The 16,631-nt window shown below is 42.1% G+C and overlaps 1 protein-coding gene across 2 annotated transcripts in view; it reads right to left on the reverse strand.

The window, feature by feature from the left end:
- LOC117405879 (phosphatidylinositol 3,4,5-trisphosphate 5-phosphatase 2A) overlaps positions 1-16,631 on the reverse strand; it is a 42,881-nt gene continuing 26,250 nt past the window's right edge. For both annotated transcript variants that reach the window (XM_034922380.2, XM_034009336.3), the window contains exons 8-28: positions 16,180-16,278; positions 14,924-15,074; positions 14,467-14,573; positions 14,218-14,320; positions 12,881-13,077; positions 12,323-12,440; positions 11,936-12,032; positions 10,122-10,260; positions 9,409-9,508; positions 8,653-8,741; positions 8,422-8,503; positions 7,576-7,665; positions 7,163-7,276; positions 6,966-7,054; positions 6,696-6,783; positions 6,105-6,260; positions 4,499-4,583; positions 3,774-3,911; positions 2,414-3,200; positions 1,874-2,010; positions 1-1,377 (exon numbers count right to left, since the gene is read on the reverse strand). In XM_034922380.2, coding sequence (XP_034778271.2) covers positions 1,287-1,377; positions 1,874-2,010; positions 2,414-3,200; positions 3,774-3,911; positions 4,499-4,583; positions 6,105-6,260; positions 6,696-6,783; positions 6,966-7,054; positions 7,163-7,276; positions 7,576-7,665; positions 8,422-8,503; positions 8,653-8,741; positions 9,409-9,508; positions 10,122-10,260; positions 11,936-12,032; positions 12,323-12,440; positions 12,881-13,077; positions 14,218-14,320; positions 14,467-14,573; positions 14,924-15,074; positions 16,180-16,278 — 3,057 coding nt within the window. In that variant the 3' untranslated portion in view covers positions 1-1,286. The remainder of the gene's footprint in view (positions 1,378-1,873; positions 2,011-2,413; positions 3,201-3,773; positions 3,912-4,498; positions 4,584-6,104; positions 6,261-6,695; positions 6,784-6,965; positions 7,055-7,162; positions 7,277-7,575; positions 7,666-8,421; positions 8,504-8,652; positions 8,742-9,408; positions 9,509-10,121; positions 10,261-11,935; positions 12,033-12,322; positions 12,441-12,880; positions 13,078-14,217; positions 14,321-14,466; positions 14,574-14,923; positions 15,075-16,179; positions 16,279-16,631) is intronic.

Genomic DNA, 16,631 nt, shown 5'->3' on the forward strand with positions numbered 1-16,631 from the left:
AACAGTAAGTAACACGTTTATTAAAAATAAACCCCACTGTATTTCGTAAGTTAGTTATTCTCAGGTAACATTGAACACATAAATACACTTCTTTACAGAACTGGATTATCCTCCATTTCCTCCCTTTCCTCCCTTTCATTGTTGCTTATATTGCAACAACAGTGCATGTGTTGCAAAGTAGCACCCCTCCACCCAAACTAGAGCCCGTGCACAAGGCTGTGATTAGAGACCAGGAAGGGTTTGCAATTACATTAACAGCTCTGCAGCACCCCCTGCTGGCTGATGAAAACAACACAGGTTCACATATTGTCGCATATTGTTTTCCCTCTATTAGTATTTAACACTGGAGTGTGCTCTGTCGAATCTGGAGGCTTCATGGAAAAAAAAACAACTGTCTTTATTTTGCAGTGTTATCAGTCTGCCACTTTGCACCTGCACTGAACTCAGCATAAACTTCCTGGCTTACAAAAATAAATAAATTAAGTTATTGAAATTTTATGGTACGGAGAGCCACTGTCACAAAAGGTTACACCGATCAAGCTACTGTGAAAGGTACTTTAACTACACAGCGAGATTACAAAGTCCTGTCAAGCTGCATTGAGGGAGAAAAACACAAATCAAATAAATACATATGTTCTCAGCACAGCAACGAATTACATTTCTCCTATTAAATCTTACAGCAATACTGAAGCCCTTTGTTTTACAGACCTTTCATTACACCTCACAGGGGAGTAGTAGAACACAGTGTATATAATGTTGTGGCCTGTGGAGGGGGTGTGCATTGGCTAATCCCAGGGATGTTGCCATGGTGACCCATGATATGCACTGGTTGCTGTGGAAGGTCCTGCAAATGCCCCAGTCACTCATCTTATCGTAGCTAACCGTTAACTACTAAAAGGCTGGGTTAGATGAAGAGGATAGACTGGAAACGGGGCTGCACAATACAGAATCTTTGACACGCCCAAGAGAGTCATTCTGTGCCAGGGCTTTTTTGGTTTGAACCTTTCCCTTTAAATAATGTTGCAAAAACAACACCACAGATCTCCTAGGCACAGCATAGGTTTGCAATGGCACAAGCCATTGCGTCATCAGTATCTTTTGCAGAGAACTTGGTTATTTATAATGTTATAAAGTTTCAACCGGATGTCATTTAAATAAGAACAACAAAAATTAGGAGATAAAAACATGTTTTCTGAGTAAAATGTTCAAATAACAGTGCAATTCCTTTTTTTTGAAGGCACGACAGGGCAAGGTGTCTGTAGGGCCTCTCAAAGGCAGGTGGTTGGTTATTTCTGCAGTTTCAGGTTTTCCAGGATAATTTTCTTGTGAGCCGGATCATTAACACCCGCCTCTTCCAGGTCCTCCTCTGTGATGTCACTGTGGAAGGAAACCATGTCAATCATGAATATTGCTGGTAAGGGTGTGGGTGGCGGAGAGATGCAAGGGTCTCAAATGGAGCCTTCAGGCTTGAGCGAAACAAGATCCAACAGGACAGGACAGGAATAAAGCAAAATCATGCTTAAAACCCGTAAAACACTTACAGCCATGTCCAATTTATACAAAAACTTTCTGGGACAGTATTTAGCTTTTTCATCTTACAATTGCTCCATAACTACTGCAGCTTTTGTTTTGATTTTCTCTATCTGTGTGCTGTCCTAAGTGGCCATGGTTGACCTACACCCAACTGACAAGTGTTCCTAGGTCTTTGTCCTACCCCTGTATATGGTATTGTACTTTCATTGGAATTTGGAAAGGGACGAGAGAGAGAGAGAGAGAGAGAGAGAGAGAGAGAGAGAGAGAGAGAGAGAGAGAGAGAGCAGGAGAGGAGAGGAGAGGAGAGGAGGAGAGGAGAGAAAGGAAGGAGACACCTCACCTGAGAAAGTCCAGGTCGTCCCAGCCGTTGTGCAGCAGCCCCTCCTCGTAGCGCTCCAGGCCCAGCCGACGGAGCCAGTCCCCAACGCTCGACTCGAACGACAGGCTGGAACTGCTGCTGCCACCCTGCCAGGACACCTGCAGAGGGAGACAGAGAGTCGAGAATGAAAAAAATCACAAGAGCCAACTTCTGCATCGTTTATCCCCCCCCCCCCCCCCCCCCCCAAGAAAAATGTAGTAACAAAAAGACTTTGAAAGTAGCAAGCATGTTACTCAAAAGTAAATATGTTCCTCTAAAAGGGGAGGGAATTATTAAAGTATTTTGGGCTCTTGTCAAAAATAAACAGGTGAAAAGTACCAGCCCCTCTACCAGTGGTTGCATCATAGTCCCTTTCCAATAACCCACATTTTTGTAGTAGTTCCAATTGTTGTGAGGTCTCTTGATTCAAAATCAACGTTCTGAACCTGTTGGTGATTCTTGACTGGGGCCACCTTGATATGCTTTTAATTGACTTATTCCCCAAAATGAGGCACCCCTTACCTCTTCAGACAGCACCTCTTCAATGCTCTCTCTGATGGCGTGGGGTGGGAAGGTACGGCAGGAATCAGGCAGCACCATGCCACGGAGGGATGGGGGCGCCATGCCCTTCAGGGGCAAGGGGGGGTTCCTGTCCCGACAGGGCTGGTACTCCACCTCGCTCAAGGACTTGGCCATCTGGAGCACGGAGCAGGACTGGTCATCCATACCGGTGCTGCCCCCACCCCTCCGGAAGCCCCCGGCGTTCATCGAGGGCGGAGGGTCCAGACAAAAGGCTCCCGCTCCGCCTCCCACAGCAGATGCAGGGGGCAGATAACCTGGCGAGGGCAGAGGTTTGGAGTGAGCTGGAATCCGGATGTCTGCAAGATCCGGGTAGATGCTTCTCATTTTGACTTCCTTGCTGGAAGCATAAAAGGGGTTCTCAGTCATGTCCATGGCAATTTTTGGGAGGGGAGGGGGCGGGAAGTCTGGGGGAGGCCGGTTCAGTGTGCCACCGCTACCCGGTGCTGCCGGAGTCCCATCTTCTTCCGAGGACCCTTCCTCGCTCTTCAGGCGGCCGGAGCGTCCGCCGGTCTGCCTGCGCTGTTGAGTTGCACCACCCGCAGGGGTCTTGTTCTTGCCAGGCGCTGCTGACCCCTTGCTGGCTATAGGAGGGAGAGCGGAGCCTGGCACGGATTCAGGTGACACTGCAGCAGCTGGGTTTGGCACGCCCTCCAGGATGTAGTAGGCAGGGTTATTGTAGCTGTTCTTGCTGCTGGAGGGGTCCCCGTCTAAGGAGTCCTGCTTGGGCCTGAATTTTGAAAGATTTAAATGAAGGAAACTCCAACACTAGAAACCAATCACTCTCCCTCTGATCTTACAACTGAAGGTACAGTACATACAAAAGATACCATCATTCCTAACAAAGACTGAGGTTCTTGTGTCATTCAAATCATAAATATAACCAAACCTAAACCTCTAAGCAAACAATGGCAGCTACATATGCACTGCACTGTACACAGTTTTAATATTCATGCCGTAGTATTTTGAAAGGCTGTGGATATAAAAGGCGTTTAAATTAGGTCCCACTAATCCATCACATCTTGAAAAAAATCCAAACCAAAACAATGTAAACCTCATTCCAAATACACAAGCGCAAAGACATAGCAACCCAAATGTACCAACTCTTAATACAGACCCTTGCCAAAGCTTTCTATTCTATGAAGAGTTCACACACATTTATTTTCATGTGGGTTGCTCATGCAAATGCAAAGGAAAGCTAAGCACAGTTTAACATGCGATTAGACTGTGAATCTCGTGAGTGGTATTTTTGGATGCAGACAAGCCGATAACTCCGAGGTTGAAGTGGCTGGTGTGTGCTGACCTTGTCTGCATGGTCTCCTCCTTGGGCGTGGAGGGCAGGGGGAAGCTGGTGCGTCCTGTAAGGTGAGTCGGGTTCCGCTCACTCTCCTCAAACACCTTCCCCATCGGCTCCCCCTGCACAGGCTTGCGGGCAGTTGGCCTATAGGGGGCGGCACAACACAAAGTGACCCTCCTGTTTTGTGTTTTCTGTTCACTCATTCCATTTAGCTTTTTATATAATTGAATATGTATGCAGGTTCATTTTTCAATGATATTCTCATATCATTTTGCTATGTTATTTATTGTATAGTAACTGCCTACATATCTACCACCTAGACCTCACAGGCTTCCATCAGAGGATGGATTAGACACTCAAATTCTGTTTAAAACTTTTCAAAATGAACTTCAAGACTTATTTTATTGTTTGGCCTTCGCAATGGTTTAGGCCGGTGTATTTTAATGTTACAGTGTAGGCTTGTTTTGATTTGATTTTCAGTGTAATTTGGCCTTGGCAACCATTTGGGCCTGCGTTTATAACAGCACCTTGAGGTAGACACAAAAAACACTTTCGTTGCGGTTGTTCATGTTGACAGCAGCCTCATGTCAGGCATTGTGTTAAAGCAGAAGGTAATGGCTCAATGGGCACCGGTCTTATGTCAAATGGCAGAAGCAACAGTGTTGATAGTATTAATTTGTTATAAACCTTTTTTTACAGGAATCTGAGTTCAATTTGAAATGGCTGCTTACTTGACGTAATCGTGGTTAACACGGGGGCCTGTAGTCTGTTTTCCCTTCAACCCTCCGGTCTCGTCTTTATCAATGCTGATCCATTCTGTGAGAGATGAAGAAAATCAAGTGAGCCACTGGCAGCAGAAACACTGTCTGTGAGCAGCATACAGTACATCTCAGAAATGGGGTCCTCAAACATTCCTGGTTACACATCAAATTGAATCAAGGCCTTATTGTTGTACCAACACTTCAACCATCAACACAAACACTATGGGATGCGTTGCAGTCAATACCCACACCCCAAAATAAGAATATTCACTGGCTAGACAGGACTCGTTCCCTCTTTTTAAACCTGGACTTGAACAATGCAAAATCGACCTGATGCTTCGAGAGCCACCATTCAAGAACACAGTATGACAACATTTAATGAAATTGACAGATTCATTTTCAAATCTCGGTGCAGTGTAGACCAACTTCAAATGGCCTTCATTAATCAAAAGGAAATCAACTGCCTCAAAATACTATGTAATTATCCTTCTGCATACTTAAAATGAAATCCAATAGCACAATGTTGTATGTTTTTTCCCCCAGCACTAGATCCTTGAATTCAGTTCTAAAGGAAGGAAATGTTGATTTTTACGCACGTAAAAATGCCCTATCACCACTGCTTTCAGTGGAAAGGGTTTAAACTTAGAATCAAATTCAGGAGGATCCTGGGTTCAAATCAAATTTTTGGTTATTTTGGTGTAGAATGCTGAACTCAATTCTTACTTAACCTACAATTCTGTAGTTAATTTCAGTGCTAACTGATCACAATAAACAGACATTCTTCTCTTTTGAATATAGGAACTTTTCTTCACCTTTAAATGTACTTTACTTACATGTTATCACATGCAAAAATTTCACCCACAAATGAATTTTAGGATTGAGACATAATTTAGATCTTTTATTTATCATGCAATCAAAGAAACTACAAAATGATATCGCAAAAGTCTACCAGAAGCCATAATAGTATTACAGAATTTCATGTTAGATTTCAAAATGTTACAGTTTTAAATTTTTTGTTAACTATATAGAAAACTACAAAGTGGTATGCAATTCAATATGTTAATGTAACATTATTCAGCAGGTTTAATTTGACTTCAGGAAGCAAAATTAGTTAGTTCTATAGGGCGATGCAAAACCTTTTAACATAGTCATATATATGGATATGAATGTTAAAAAAAATGACATTTTTGGATGTACAGTAATTGTTTGGATTTTTTTATTGTTGTATTGTTATTTTATTGAGTATGGTCCACTTAGATCTATCTTTGTATTGGTGCTTGCACTCCTGAGATGTACCTGTGCTGGCCCTGCGGTCACAAAGTGAATAAACTAAAGAGGATTTTTAGCACCTGCATGTTCTCACCATGTGGAGCGGGAGTTAACACTGCTCTTATTTTGTTTGCACATGACACTCGCTCTTCTCCATGACATTTGTGTATCATCAGCCACTCCCTCAGAATTTGGTACACTGGACCCGGAATGAACCTTATACGACGTGAACATCGCATGAAATACAAAACGCAGCATTTCACCCTGGCACAGAATAAGACATGCCCATGTGGGCAGTAGAGGTTACCATAGAGTCTCTCCCGTGTGCCCATTCTCTCAGATGGCACTCGCACCCTCATGGAGCCGCGAATGTTGCCTGTCTCCTCCCCGCGGTGAGACAGGTAGGTGTGGAACGTCTGGGCTGTGCTGCCAATCATAGACTTGAGAGCAATCACACACTCCCCTGCAACAGAGCAAACAGGGTTAAAACTCCATCACCGGATTACAAATTATACAACTGGAATTTAATACACAGTTGAATTGTAAAATAGAACAATTAAAACAGTCCAATAAAAAAAGGATCCAAAAACAAAATGCAGTTTTGATTGTAAAACTGGAAAACTATAGATAAAAAAGCTGCTTTATAAAAATATGTTTTGAATCTTAATTTACAAAACAGCAAGCATTCCAGCTTCCCCGACAGAAGGCAGAGCGTTCCAGAATTTGGAAGCTTTACAAGAAAAGCAAGCTGATCAAGTTTATAGCAGGCTGATCAAATTACTGTTCACAATACTTCCAAATTCAGACTAAAATCTCAGTAAACTACAGTAGTTCTTTCAAGGTTGCTTTTAAAAAAGGACTACTGCACCTGTATTAATAAAATAAACAGATACCTTACCATAGGACTCATATCCATCAAGTGATTTGACCGTAAGCAGCAAGTGTTGGTCCTGCAGGTATTCAATTTCTGATAGTATTGGCTTCAGCTGTAAACATAGCATATACAATAAAGATGAACAGAAAGTGAACAGTGCTGCAAACTATATTCATCTGTCCTGTTTCTGTCTGGCCTTCTCGATACATTTGTCTACTGGACTAAACCGCTTCTGTTATGTTCAGATTTCGCTCTCCCACCCCCCACCCCCACCCATGTGTCAGAGCTGCTCACCGTTGTCAGCTGTTTGGACGACCAGCCCACCTTCAGGAAGTTAATATTATCGCTGCTCTGGCTGTCATTCTCGTAACTCTTCTTAAACTCTGCGAGCGGTGGGGGGAAAGATAAAATAAACAAATCAATTTCAGTTGAAAGCTGGAATTAACTTCCCTCGCAGAAAACTGAACTCCATTGAAGGCCAGCAGACATACCTTCCAGGCAGGTGGAGTAGAACTCGATGAAGAATTTGGTGCGGCTGGCAGTCTTCACAATGGCTTCAATGCTCTCAAACTCAACGTAGGCCTGTTCAGCAGACTTGTGCAGCCCTGACATTGACAAGAGAGATCCCACATTCATGGTAAACAAGCAATATCGTGATGGACTGGAATTTAAAAGAGAGGTGGCATTTCAAATACGGTAAAACCCTACTCGTAAGCTTTGACTTTCACAATCAGCCATGCGCTATAGTGCTCATAGAGTATATTGGGGCCAGTGAAAAATACTGCCTACTGTGCTTGCGGTCCCAAATTGTAGGCTGCTAACCTATTTCCTTTACCAATTGTTATTTTTCTTTGCGTGGGTCAAAGCAAGGAGTTTCTGAAATAAGCCGAAAGTGTGCACCTACCTTTCTTGGAGACAAACTGGGATGTTACCCCCACTTCGAAAGTCCCAAACACTGGGGAATGGTCGCTCGTGACAATATCATCAGTGCAGCCTGGGAGACACAAGTCAGCAGGGTACAGAGATCATAAGTTCATAAATTTTTTTTTTTTTTTTTTTTTTTTTTACACAGAAAGTTATAAATGCATGGAATAGTCTACTAGGTGATGTGGTAGGATGTAAAACACTGGGGACATTTAAAAAAATATTCTATGCTTTTAAATTAGTCCCCCCTCCCCCCCCAGTAGGGGAGAATGGTCTGCTAAAAAGGGATGAGCCTTGACGGGCCGAATGGCCTTTTCTTATTCTCAAACTTTTCTTATATTACAATGTAGTGTAGGCATAAAAATGCCTTGCAACATAACCCTGGTTCTAAAGGAAGAGTCTAGTAAATTAAAACCAAAACATTCTAAACTGGCAATGCAAACAAAAACAAAACGTCCCTGGGGACACAATGAAAGGGGAATAGCTTATCAGATTGAATGGCTTGTAACCATGAAGTAAAATGGACATGTGTGACACTGATATGGCCAGAGGTTATATTTTTTACTAGACATCACCTCTAATTAAAATGTATTGCGAGAATCCTAGAATACAGCTGTGCAATATATCTGTGTACATTAGGACAATGCTTTATTACTAAGTTCTCAGCCTGTCTGAGCATCCTCAGGTTTGTGTGTGTTGCTACCCAAACCAAAAAAAAATAATTACATTTAAAAAAAAAGTTGCAAAACTGGAAAAGCGGTTCATTTTGATAAATGCAGGTTTTGATTCATGCCTAGTTCTGAAAGTGGACAAAAGAAAGACTTGCCATACGAGTTGCACACAATGTGCGTCTCTGGGTAGGACTTCCACATAATTCTATCACACCACGAGGGAACATTGGTCCTCATCTGGAAACAAAACACACAGTTACAGCAGTTAGGCTAGTCGAGTATATTCCTGTGGTCAATGAGCTGGACTATAGGATTCTAGTCTGATCTGCATTTGTTGAGGACCAAACAGCAACTTTAAATCTGGATAAATAAAAAGATGGAATCACCCCCGTCGGCTTCTGTTTCTGCCACACGTAGGTGTCCCTGGAACCTCTCTCATAGCGATAGGTTGGGGGATAAGAGATTTCATCTTCAGCTGGAAAAAAACACAAGAGCATGTCTCTGTTTTAACATCAATCCACTGGGACCTTACCCTAACCCTCAACCTTTTATCATAAATATAAAAAGAACTTGTATCATCGCTGTGGTCTTACACAGAGAACATTGTCATAACACTTTCACTGCATAGCATCTACACAGGGTTTCTATTCATTTTCAAGGAAACAAGTTTGCACCCAACTGTACAAACACAAAATCAAACTGGATCACCAGCTCTACTCCCACCCTGAGAGAGGATGGGCGTTTCCCCCCCCCCCCCATGGATGTTTTTCACATCTCATTTCCAATTCATAAATGTACTTTAAAAAAAAAAATTGACTCTCATTGGATTTACTCCTATTGCAAAAAACATTTTAAATTGGCCTGGTATTTAGTGGGGTTGAGATACGCAGCACGAATCACAGACAAACATCCTTTTAGCATAGATAACTGGCTTGGCTGCTTGGCTGCAGATTACATTCCTTGCACGTGCCAATTAAACATATCTTAGTTATAAGTGATCTCAAGCATCAGGTTAGAGAAGTGCGATTCAAGCGGCTGGTATCTGATAGCATCCTGCTTCAAACTGAAAGCGAAGTCGAGTGCTGGGATCCTGAACACAGTCCTCTCACTGCACCAGCAGTCCTGGGCTTCACCTCACTTACCAAATCGCAGAAACACCTTGTTTTTCTCTCTCTCCAAATTCAGCTGATCCACTTTCAAAAGGGGCTCAAATTCCTTCCTGTTGATGTAGTTTAGGATCTCCTGCAGGCAAAAAAAAAAAAAAAAAATACTACACTTTAACCCTTCCGTGCATGGCGACCTCACATTTGGACGGATTAATAAATAAAATAAAATAAAAAAAAATAAAAATCTTCTAGTCTTTATATGGGGGCATATGGAAGATGCAAATGCATGATAGCCTCATATGGAGATAGTGTCATGGAAAAAAACTGAAAAGATTTTCAATGAAAAATATATTTATTATGTGTCCAAAACTACTTTTCTTCCCAGCTACTGTAAATATTTCATGCATGAAAGGGGTCAATGTTAAATGTTTTGTAGTGTACAGCTCTGCAACCCAAAATCTCACCTCATCCTGTATTCTAAAACAAATGGAACCCACAACCTTACATATACACAGCATGTCACTGATCATCCACTTACCTACTGAGCATAACCAACTTTCCTAGCAGTGCTACCCAGTCCAAACTGCCTGCAGCCCTGCACTCCAGCTCTCTACCCACCCTTCGCAATTCAGCCTCCCGTCTTACAAGCCTGAACTACAAGCATGCTTAACTAAAGGAGCTGCACAATTAACTGCCACGTTCCCCACTGGGGCTCAATGCAGTAAACCTTTAGGTCACAGCAGCTGTACCTGGATATCCATGTCCAGCCTGTAGTTGAGGTCCCCGAACCAGAAGAGGTGTGTGAATCGGAGCGAGATATCAAAGGAGTTCAGCTGCTTGTCCCCCAGGGAGAGCAGCCGCAAGATATCCAGGTAGTTCTGGTTCCGCCTGCAGGAAAAACAAAACAGACACCTAGCGTTCAATATACAGTACTGAAGTAATTCAAGCTAAAAGGCATACTTCATATCATCTACATTCGCCTGTATTTCATTAACACTTCATTACATTACATTATTTGTTTATTTAGCAGGCGCCTTTATCCAAGGCGACTTACAGAGACTCGGGTGTGTGAACTATGCATCAGCTGCAGAGTCACTTACAATTACGTCTCACCCGAAAGACGGAGCACAAGGAGGTTAAGTGACTTGCTCAGGGTCACACAATGAGTCAGTGGCTGAGGTGGGATTTGAACCGGGGACCTTCTGGTTACAAGCCCTTTTCTTTAACCACTGGACCACACAGCCGCCTTGCATTTATTACAATGCAGGAGGGTGTGCTCAAAATTAACACGTAACGTGGAATGGGCCCTTGCATCACTATTTGACATGCCTGCTAACAGTGCCAGCTTCTAAAATAAAATAAGGCTGATTATAGGGAAGGGAGCTGGAGAACCGTAACAGCATGGCAGTGTGCACGGGAGCCCACAGAAGAAGCATTGTGCACTGAAGCCTGTGCATGACTGATCTGCTTTTCAGAAGCATTTACTGCTGGGATGGAAAGAAAGCACTGCAAATTACGATCTTAGCAGAAACAATAAAGAACATATCGAGAAAACTTCACAGAAAGCACAAAGTGGTCACCTGAAAGGCCCAGGAGACAGTAGCAGCAAAATGACCCCAGCAGATTGACAACAACATATAATCTCCCGTCATACCCAGTGGACTAGGAAGGTGTGCCAATCCATTAACAGACCACAAAACATTAAAACGATCCCTTAAAAAAGCAACTTTATCTGGATACTTATTAATGTGCAATAAAATGTGCCAAAACAACTTGAACTCCTTGCTTTCCCATAGGATTCCTGTTTATTATTGCCCAATCCATCATGCATACTTCTGCCAAATGTTGTTTCTGAACCAATAAATAAAAAAAGAGCACATTTCTTATTTTCTCTCACTGTATGAAGCATAAGAACATAAGAAAGTTTACAAACGAGAGGAGGCCATTTGGCCCATGTTGCTCGTTTGGTTGTTAGTAGCTTATTGATCCCAGAATCTCATCAAGCAGCTTCCTGAAGGATCCCAGGGTGTCAGCTTCAACAACATTACTGCGGCGTTGGTTCCAGACCCTCATAATTCTCTGTGCCTCCTATTTTTAGTTCTGAATACCCCTTTATCTAATCTCCATGTGTGACCCCTGGTCCTTGTTTCTTTTTTCAGGTCGAAAAAGTCCCTTGGGTTGACATTGTCAATACCTTTTAGAATTTTGAATGCTTGAATCAGATCGCTGCATAGTCTTCTTCGGTCAAGACTGTATAAGATTAAATTATTTAATCCTGTCTGCATATGACATGCCTTTAAAAACCGGAATAATTCTGGTCGCTCTTCTTTGCACTCTTTCTAAAGCAGCAATATCCTTTCTGTAGCGAGGTGACCAGAGCCAGCTCTCTGTTCCTTCTAAAATGCTTGTTTTCCCACAGCTTGTGTGAATTTCCTAGAAGCCAACCCAGAAATGTTTTTAAGAGGGTCCATAGATATAAAAAAGGGGCCAATCTTTGACAGCACCCCCTGGCTCTTGACCTGCCCGATATGCAGCTTCAAAAAAATAAAGAAAAGGCAGTTACCTGGCTGTCTTCTCGTTTCCGGAGGTGAGGTGGCAGTTCACAAACCCAAAGGAGGTGCCATTGAAGATGAAAGAAACCCCAACCGCCCCTTTATTACCTGGTGGAGAAGGAGACACATTTACACTCAATGATACCTCAACAAATCTATTACATTAAATCCATGGGATACAGAAAGACTGCACGTTCACAATAAAGAAAGCCTACATGCTGGATAATAGACATAATATTCTGGTATTATGTCCATCTGCAATATTGAAATGACTGAATTGTAAGCAACTGTTTCTTTGTTTTTATCCAGATTTTGTAACAGATTCTTTGAAGTTAAAAAAAGAGATTGTAAGGACAGCAGTTTGCAGGATGTGAAATCCAGCTGGCTGCGAGTCTTACCCAGCGTGTTGGCGATGCCCGTCTTCACACTGGACATGCCCACATGGCTGATTCGGTTCTCGTGCTCCGGTTTAACCAGCACAGCAATCTTAATGTTCCAAAGAGTCTGAGTGGCAATCTGGAAATAAAAAAATTAAAATAAAAAAAGGATATCATTGAAACATTTTCTTTAAGAATTTTCCCATTTAAAATCATGTTGCTTTTTTTCTAGTGGTATATATTACAAATATCTGAAAATTCAAACTGTTGCTTGAAACCTAAATTCATTCACAGAGTAATTCCATGCTTTAAAAAAAACATATATATCATGCAAAGAAAAAATTTACATATTTTACATGCATTGTACAAACCGACGTTTGAAAGAGATACTGCATACATGTCCTTTGTTTTGTGAGGTAATTCTTATATTACACCCCTATTTTCAAACAATTAAAGGAAAGAAGATTTGAATATTCTTCATTAGAATAGCGACAGAATAACTTTTACTAAATAAATAATGAGTAACGGCTATTTTCAGAATACCTCTCACAAGGCCCTGAATCACCTCTGCTTTCTCACCAGTTTAAAATCGATCTCTGTGCAGTCCCTGAGCGCCCCCCGCAGGAACTCTACCCACTCCTTGTCGCACACGGAGTTCTCCTGTGTTCCGAACACGTAGATGTCGTGTGGGATGGTGACCGTCATCTCGTCCAGAGTCTTCCCCAGGCCCTTGGACAGCACCCAGGAGCTGATGTTCTTCTGAGAGGGGATGCTGCCTGGAACAGCAAGGCAGCACGTCAACGCTCATCTCCCTAGCAGAGGTGCGACCGTGCCATTCAGACTTCTTATAATAAAAACAACTCCCTATTTTAAAACACTATTCTAAGCAGGGCTTGATTTGTGCCAGATCACACTGGATCCGGTGCCTTTTTTTTTTGCAACAAACAAAAGAACTCTATGTACATAACATGTACAATAAAAAACGGTTCCTGTTCCATGAACTGAATGGCAAAAGTGTACTGCAACAATATATTTTAGGATGAGACGTCCAAGAGTAAGAAAATTACTAGATTTGATTTTTTACACCCCAAACTGAAAAACACAGAAAATGTAACGCTTTTAACAGCAGCATCGTGGCTCCTATTCATCGGATTAGTCAGCCTGCCACTGGCACTGTTCAGACCTGAAGATTACGCTAAAGCACAGCTAGGCAAAGGTCGGTATGCAGCTACTGACACCACAAGCAGACGAGAACTTGATATGGGAGCTACTGTAAATCAAGGTTGGTCCAATAGGTCTATAAACAAAAATGCGATCCCTCTTCCTTAGCGATAAGATCCGGTACCTGTTTGTTTACAAATTAACCCCTGATTATAAGTCCACACCTGCATTGGAACCTATCAGAAGCAACTTCACTTATTTCGCTGAGAGTGTAGATCTCACACTCAAAATGTCAAAGATGAGGCCTTCAAAACACTTAAACCACGACTATAAAAACAGATGAAATGTTTTACCGGGATTAAGTCCGGTTATTATTTTAATTTAATGACTTGTATGTTTCTAAGTGTTCAGGGGCTACCTCTAAACAATTTGAGAGTGTACTTTCTCATGAACTTTGTACGACAGACCCGACTGCCACTGGTTACTTCAGTTTTTTAGAATTGGTATTCGCTGCTTCCCTACTAGAAGTTGGAGGAATTCATATCACTGACCAGTCTCTCCTTAGGAGGGGCCCTTGACTGGTCAGGATAAAGGTGTTCTGGTAGAGATTTTACAGAGCAGGGCTGCCCAGCACTATGGCAGATTCATGTTAAGTGCCTTATCTTTTTGGGGCATTAATTATATAAAAAAAAAAAAAAAAAAAAAAAGTTTTAAATTATATATATTTATTAATAATAAACACACACAACACTCACCCATATTCCAGGTTCCAATGAAGATGGATATCATGTCCGGTTCGTCCTGATTGGAATGTTTATTCTTCATCAGCTGCAAGAGCTGGCAAAAAGCTTCCCTTTTCTGTGAACATGAATAAAAGAAAAAATGACTAAAACACACAATATGTGTTCTGAATAAAGTAACAAAGTGTAAGCCAGGCCTGGTTTTGAGAGCTTTCAAACAGGCTCGGCCCCACACTGACAGGTATTGTGTGACTGGAGACCAACCTTAGCGCTGGCAAAGATGAAGTCTTTCCTCTGGGTTTTGTCTTTCTCCTTCTCGAACACGATCCCCAGCTTATTCTGCACCCGCTGGGACTTTATCAGTTGACGGACTGCAGGAACAAATTCAACCAGGAATTATAGCACAGCCTGTCACATTCAGCAAATCTCTGATTGGAAAATGAATCTGTAATAGATAATGCTTCTAAATAAATCAAACATTTGCAATTAAACCCCAGCTTGAATCTTTCTGGCTCTGGCACACACAGGATTTCCTGTAAGCCTGGGATAACAAATATAAATGAGGTGCTGCTTGTACTGCCCCTCATTGCAATTCAGAGCTAAGGGACAGCCCTCTTTCGCTGGACCCTAGGGAAGGGGAAAAGCTGGGAAAACCCATATACGATGCCCTGCTTGCCACCTCCCCACCCGAACCCCAGAGGGCGCTCTAACTCTCTCTTACTCTTGTCGTGAGTGAAGGTGTTCCAGTCCTCCTGCGAGTCCTTCAGTTTCTTCATCACCACCAGCTTTCCCCCCTCCACATCCACGCTCAGCGTGTGCTTCTGAGACTTCCCGATCTTCGTGAGGTCAGCCAGGTTCACCTCCAGCTTCGCCTAGGAGAGACAGACAGACAGACGGTCACACCGACCTCTCCCTCTACCCTTCAGTCAGGGAACTTGGTTTTCCTTGGCCTGTATGTGTGCGTGCTTATTCATCAATCTGTCCTGCCCCAAGTCTGCATTGTTGAAATGAAGCCATTTTGTGAGACTGTTTAGGAGACATGCGACCAATAAGGGACATATTTAAACATAAAGAGGTATATGCTTATCCCAGTATTGCAAAACTGAGGAGATAAACAGGCTCATGTGAAGAGTATGCCAAATAGAAATATACCCAAGTTATTTTGACCATATTTGTGTATTAATAATACTCTGCAACAATACCTGTGTGTGTAGACAGAATTTTGCATTTGTTTGATGCCTTGCAAGTTTGTGCACCTTCCACCCCCACCACCCATCTCAGAGAATCTAAACACTTTACTAAAATAGACTGATTTCACAAACACTCAGAACAAGACACCTTAAAATAAATAAATAAATAAATAAAAATAAAATAAAATAAAATCACACCTTAAATTCACCCTGAACTGTAATGTAAACAGTTTTACAAGGCTGGCAATTAATAAGTAAGTAAGATTTGACTGATCATGTTGTCAACACCTGATCATTTTATTAAGTGTTCAGCAAGGTAGCACAAGTTTATTTCCCCAGCTCCTGGTGCACACTGTTGTGATTGTCTGTGTATTTGTACTATACCATTACTGTATTGGGTGTTGAGCATGTCCCGATTCATTATAACACAATTCCACATTTTGGCTATGGGTGCATGAATCATAAACAAAATTATGCAATAGTGCTGTATGCAATTTGTTTTCACTATTACTTTAATTACAGTAAAATACACCTATTGTGCACAAAATAATGTGGTCAGAATAATGAAGTAACTTAGTAATCACAAAACAAACTAGTTTGGAGGGGTTTTTTTTCTTCCCTGTGGTTTGATTACTATGAATCAGCTTTTAAAAGAAGAAATGCATTCTTGAATGCTAGGACACCAAGTGTGTAAGGCTGTGTTTCACTACTGATCAGTTTCCAGCAGGTGGCAGCATTGCCTCCTTGAAGAGCCAAAGAGGCCAGACTGTGTGCAAAGCTGTAATACCTCAAAGGCTTGTACAGGGATGGATTTGCTGTGGCGTGTGGAAGGCATGATAGGTAGAGAGAGTCCTGTGGAGCTCATATCTTGAAGTGCTTTCAGGGCCTGGAAGATAAGACAGAAGCAGCATGTTCACAGCACAGCATCCCCATATCCCTTCACTGCGTCTCTCTGCCTGTCCTGTTACTTCCCATGAAAATGATGTTCAGACATTTCAAAAGACTTATTGTTTTTTGTTACTTTGGTCAAAGAATTTGATGTGTAATCTACTACGGAGTGATTTTAGCTATGGATGTGCATCACAAGCAAGCCACATTAAGCTTTCCAGGCAGACCCAAAAAGAGATTCGAAGGATTGAATTGCATTGAACTATGCTACCTCACTCCCAAATGGGGAAAGCCCTTAAAAGCAGGCTTGAGTCCAGCACTGCCAAATCCAGCACAACATCAGATACCCCC

Source organism: Acipenser ruthenus, chromosome 8 (assembly GCF_902713425.1).
Source record: "Acipenser ruthenus chromosome 8, fAciRut3.2 maternal haplotype, whole genome shotgun sequence".
Lineage (NCBI taxonomy): Eukaryota > Metazoa > Chordata > Actinopteri > Acipenseriformes > Acipenseridae > Acipenser > Acipenser ruthenus.